This window comes from Onychostoma macrolepis, chromosome 16, assembly GCF_012432095.1.
Source record: "Onychostoma macrolepis isolate SWU-2019 chromosome 16, ASM1243209v1, whole genome shotgun sequence".
Taxonomy (NCBI): Eukaryota; Metazoa; Chordata; class Actinopteri; order Cypriniformes; family Cyprinidae; genus Onychostoma; species Onychostoma macrolepis.
In genome coordinates this window covers 1,921,573-1,927,703 of record NC_081170.1, presented here as the reverse complement: position 1 = coordinate 1,927,703, position 6,131 = coordinate 1,921,573, and the positions used below count along the sequence as shown (strand labels likewise).

Here is a 6,131-nt window from a genome sequence, read left to right as displayed (position 1 = left end):
ATTACATAACCAAACACCTAACCAACACTTGACAATGTGATTGAATATGTTAACGTTAGATATGACATTTAAGTTTGCATTTAAAAGTTTTGCTTGACGTTAAATCATCCATGCATTATGAATGATCATGAACTAAAAAGAAACAATAGTGCAACTTTAAAGAAATAGTTCACCTAAAAATTAAAATGCGCTCACCCTCAGGCCATCCAAGATGAGGATGAGTGTGTTTCTTCATCAGGTTTGTAGAAATGTGTCGCTGCATGTCTCAGCAATGGATGCTCTGCAGTGAATGGGTGCCGTCAGAATGAGAGTCCAAACAGCTGATAAAAACATCACAGTAATCCACACCACTCCAGTCCATCAGTTAACATCTGGAGAAGACAAAAGCTGAAACAAATCCAGCATTAAGACGCTTTTAACTAAAATACCATAGAGTCCATAATCCATAATAACGCTTCCTTCAGTGAAAAAGTGTTCTGGTCTGAATCAGGAGAGAAATCTGCAGATCAAGCAGCGTTTACAAGACAAAACAGTCTAAAACAGCTCTAAACAAGTTTAAAACCTTGTAATGATGGGTTTGTTTCAGTGTTAACTGATGGACTGGAGTGCTGTGGATTATTGTGATGTTTTATCAGCTGTTTGGACTCTCATTCTGACGGCACCCATTCACTGCAGAGCATCCATTGCTGAGCAAGTGATGAAACACCACATTTTCTCATCTACATCTTGGGTGATGGGAGGGTGAGCACATCTTCAGGATATTTTCATTTTTGGGTGAACTATTCCTTTAATAAATGCATTAAAAACTATTGTTAGTTCATGAAACCCAATGCATTAGGTAGGCATTAGCTAAACTGAAGTTACTAAAAACACTTTTTAAAAGTCTGCTTCAATCTGACAAATATCATATACATAAGCAGAAAAGCGAAGTGACAGTATTAACAAAATGAATAATTAAAAATAAACAATCATCCATCAAAACAAACTCACTTGCCATAACAAAAGAACATTTTGTACAAATGTGAAGTTTATTCTTTAAAGAAGTGAATAATATATAAACTATTGTCTATAAATATAAAGGGTTTTTAATAGTATCACAAGCAGAAGTATGAGAAAGAAGAAAGTAACAGATGTCACCGGTGTAGAAAACCATAATATAGGCTTCAATGCTAGCGTGATTAAATACATCTCAGATCCATGCAAACGCATCTCACAAGAACAGGAGTTTAAGAGCAGGCCTCTATCTACCAGTGCTTTCTGTAATCACCTTAAACAGAGATTCCTTTGGGAAAACAAAAACATTCATTTGCATGAGATAATCACCATAAACAATCAAGAATCAACATTATCTGATGTTCAGTAAAGGGCATCTTTTAAAAAAGCACCCTGAAGAATTATGAACAGGATGATGTGAATTACTCTTATGTAGTGCTTGACGTGGGGGTTTCATTAGCTGATGTTGATACCAATAACCACAGCGCAGACCGATATACAACTTAAAAATCAGTTCAAATGTCTGAAAACAAATTGCATTATCCATTAACAGACTTGCTGGTAGATTTTGGAAATGATACACAAGACAAGCGGACATGATTATCGCTGCTGATCATTTCAAAAGGGCCAAATATCGGTCGTCCGATATATCGGTTTACCGCTACACATATGCATCAGAAATTCTACATCTCAATTTTCACATCACGTTCATGGATTAGTATATATACCAACACAGGCATTAAACTGTTTGAGTAATTTGGGTTTTTTAATAACTTATGTTGATACCGATAACCAGAGCACAGACCGATATTACTTAAAAAATTTGTGCTGTCAAACGATTAATCACATCCAAAATAAAAGGTTTTTGATTACATAATATATGTGTGTGAACTGTGTATATTTATTATGTATAAATACACACACACATGCATGTATATATTTAAGAAAAATGTTTTGTGTGTATATATATATATATATATATATATGAACTATATTTATATATAATGTAAATTATATGAATATATACATGTAAATATTTTCAGAATTTAGTAACACTTATTCACTATTAATTACGACTTTTCCCTCAATAAATTCCTCATTTGTTGCTTATTAATAGTTAGTGCGGTAGTTGTTAAGTTTAGGTATTGGGTAGGATTAGGGATGTAGAATAAGGTCGTATAGAATAAGGCATTAATATGTGCTTAATTACTACTAATAAATGGCTAATATTCTAGTAATATGCATGCTAAGAAGCAACTAGTTAAGAGACCCTAAAATAAAGTGTCACCCAAAATTTATACTGTATGTGTGTGTATTCATACATTTCTACATAAATATACACCATACACACACATCTATTATGAAAGCAAAAACTTATTTAGGATGCGATTAATCGCAATTAATCATTTGACAGCACTGTTAAAAATCAATAAAATGATCTGAAAAGTCAATTGCATTATCGATCAAGAGGCCTGCTGGTAGATTTTGGAAATGATACACAGAACAAGCAGATGTGGTTATCGCTGCTGATCATCTCAAAAGGGCCAAATAAAGGCCGATATATCGGTTTACCTCTACACATGTCCATCAGAAAGTCTACATCCCGATTTTCACATCATGGATTAGTTACAACACCAACACAGACATTAAAATATTTGAGAAGTGCATTGCAAACACCGTCCATCCTGTTCTAGCTGTATGTTTAGAGGTACTTTTGTGCAAAAGAGCCAAAGGAGAACACAAACCCTTCAGAAACATCACCAAAGTTCATTACAGACTGAAGAAAAACATGTATACATTTCTTTGAGTTGAACACAGGAGCAGGCCTGACCCCAATGCTGCTCCGAATTGAAAAAGGCACTTAACTTTACATCTTAAAAAACATCTTAAAACAGCCTGAGATTGCTGCTGTCCAAGGCCAGGACAGGCCAGGAGACCAGCAAACCGGTTTAGGCTGGGTTAAGCACATATCAACCATGGGTACTTAAAGTTTTTGTTCTAGCTCCTAGTCTCAGCCTCCATAAAACAATTAATCTGATCTCAGTCCCAAAGCTTTAATTTAAAGCTCAATTCTTCCCATGATACGCAGCCTTAAGTGCTGGGTGCACAATTCACACACATTATTGTTATTATTATTTCTGCATTATTTGCATGTAAAAAGTTTGAATATTTGCCCGTGGAAATACTGATGTCGATAAAAAGACACAGTTTTACATACAGGCATAAAAAAAACAGATCCCCACCCAGAATAATCCAAGAGAAAAGGCATAAATAATCTCCAAAACGATACGGCTTGTCCAAAAAAAGTTCCTTTGATTAAAAAAAGAACATCCAGGTGAGATTTAAATACAAATATATACTTACAAAAAATCACAAAGTTTATGTACAACGCGAAGGGCGTCCTTTAAACAGTTGTTTTCTCCATCAGAAAAAGCGAATAATAAAAAGCAGTTAAATCACACTGTTGTTTCTCCTTGTTTGTTGTTCGCCAGTCTCGTGTAGAACTTCCTCCACGAGTTAAGCGTCTTTCCAGACCATATCCAGAATCCAGACGTGATGCCCACGATCAGGGTCATCAGGTACTTGATCATGAACACCGTGAAATCCGGGTTCATCTGCGGGTTGTGCACGGGACAAGGCACCGCGTACGTTTTGCACGTTTGAGCGCTCCACGTCTGTTCCCACTGATCCCGAAAGGCCTGTTCGTAGAAATAGGACGCTATCACGACGGTGGCTGGAACTGTGTAGAGGACGCTGAAAATGCCAATGCGCACCATCAGCTTCTCCAGCTTCTCCGTTTTGGTGCCATCGTGCTTCATAATGGTCCTGATGCGGAACAGAGACACGAAGCCCGCCAGGAGGAACGAGGTACCGATGAACAGATAGACGAAGAGCGGCGCCAAGACGAATCCGCGCAACGCGTCAACGCTGTTGATGCCCACATAGCAAACGCCGCTGAGCACATCTCCATCAACTTGACCCACGGCGAGGATGGTGATGGTCTTGATGGCTGGCACTGCCCACGCTGCTAAATGGAAATATTGCGAATTCGCTTCAATAGCCTCATGACCCCATTTCATCCCGGCTGCGAGGAACCAAGTGAGCGCTAGGATGACCCACCAGATAGAGCTGGCCATGCTGAAGAAGTACAACATCATGAACAGAATGGTGCAACCTTCCTTTTTGGTGCCTTGCACCACTGTCCTAAACTCATTCTCGAACTGCTCATTGCAAACCACTTTGTCCTCCAGCAGAAATCCGGCGATGTAAGCGATAGACACCATCGTATAACACCCGGAAAGGAATATAATGGGTCTTTCCGGGTAACTAAAGCGCTTCATGTCCACTAAATAAGTCAAGACGGTGAATAAAGTAGACGCGCAACACAAAACCGACCAAATCCCGATCCAAATGCGCGCAAACTTCTGCTCATCCTCGCTGAAGTACATCATCCCGTGGAGTTTCTTGGGTTCGCACGGCGCGCCGCAGTTTTCCTCGCCCATAAAGCGGTAGTTTAGGTACGGTGGGACTTTAAGCGAAGTTGGGCATCTAAAACGCCCCTTCCTGGGATGCTCGGGTGTAGCTTGGGTCACCTCTGGAGTCGGGTTGACCGGTGCGCTCCGCTCAGACGTGTTCTGCCCCACGCAAAGCTCTCCGCCGTGCACCGGGAACGACTCGCAGGCGAGACTCTCTGGCCACTGGAAACCGAATTTATTCATAAGCGCCTCGCAGCCTTGGCGCGCACGCTCGCACAGCGAACGGCACGGCGGCAGCGCTTGCTCCAGCACCGTGCAAACCGGCGCGTACATGGAGCACAGGAAGAACTTGAGGTCCGGCGAGCATTGCACTTTAACGAGCGGGTAGAACTGGTGCACCTCCAGCCCCGCGTCCTCCTGGTTCGTGTGGCCGAGGAGGTTGGGCATGATGGTCTCGTTGTACGCGATGTCCGTGCACAGAGGGATGGTGATGGGCTGGCAGAAGCCGTGCTCGGGAACCGACATGCCGCGCTCTCCGTACTGCGCGCTCGCTTCCAGTATCCCAAAGGCGAGCAGGAAGAGCGCGGACGCACCGTGCGCGGCCATACTTTCCTTCTGCGGTTTGTCTCCTCACAGCCAGCTCGCCAGCCAGCGCTAGTCTTCCCCTCCAACTCCCTTTGTCGATTTATCCTGTCAAATCGGTCCACGGAAACTTTTGGGAAAGTGCAGCGGCGCACCGGACGCGGATCGCGGAGCGCGTGAAGAAAATCACACGAGCGTCTGAGAGGCGAATAAAGAGTTGCGCTGTGTCGTGTCAGAGTTTCTGTGAGCTGTTCAAACCTGTTTCCAGGCGCCCTGCTGTCTGCTGTTCATAAGCGAAACGCGGGCGGGGCTTTACGGACAGATGGCTCGCGTTAGGGAGCGTCGGGATTTCGTTCGCCCGCGGTTCGTTTTGCGTTCTTTTTACGTTCTTTTAACGTTCGCGCTTCGAGTTTGTAGAGTTGTTGAGCGGAACGCATGATCTCTGTTGACTTTAGAGATCTTTTGCGTTCTTTAAACGTTTTTTTAACGTTCGTTCTTAGACTTAATACACTGTAAAAAGTTATAAGTTGACTTTACTTAAAAAAATTGAGGAAACCCCTTGCCTTAAAATTATTAAGTAAATAATAATAATAAAAAAAAAGTTAAGTGAACTTGACAATTCACATAACTTATTTTTTTTTAAATTATCATTTAATTAAAAGTAACAATTGCGAAAAAAAAAAAAGTCAACATCACTTTTTACAGTGTAGGGTTGTTGAATGGGACTCATTTTATCTGATAACTTTACCAGTATAATATATATATATATATATATTTAGCAATGTTTCCACCAATTTAATTCAGAATGGAGTACTAACTTTACTGAAAAACACTGGTGTTGGGATTTCTTTTGACTATAATTCATTTTGTGTTCTTTTACGTTCTTTTAAGGTTCGCTCTTTGAGTTAACAGGGTTGTTGAACGGAATGCATTTACTTTAGATATTAAAATAATAAGTAAAAGAGAAGGCTATTATATTTTTATTGTCAAATACGTCTACATATTTGCTTAATTCAACAATATAAAACCTACATTAAACATTTTTTTTTTACTTTGAAACGATTTTAACTCCGAAATTAG

General features: G+C 40.5%; 1 protein-coding gene across 1 annotated transcript; it reads right to left on the bottom strand.

Annotated features, from left to right (window-relative positions):
• Nucleotides 1–749: 749 nt before the first annotated feature.
• On the bottom strand, nucleotides 750–5,428 carry fzd1 (frizzled class receptor 1). The gene has a single exon (XM_058748159.1). It carries the CDS (start codon nucleotides 5,073–5,075, stop codon nucleotides 3,450–3,452), a length of 1,626 nt encoding a protein of 541 aa, XP_058604142.1. The 5' UTR covers nucleotides 5,076–5,428; the 3' UTR covers nucleotides 750–3,449.
• Nucleotides 5,429–6,131: the final 703 nt, after the last annotated feature.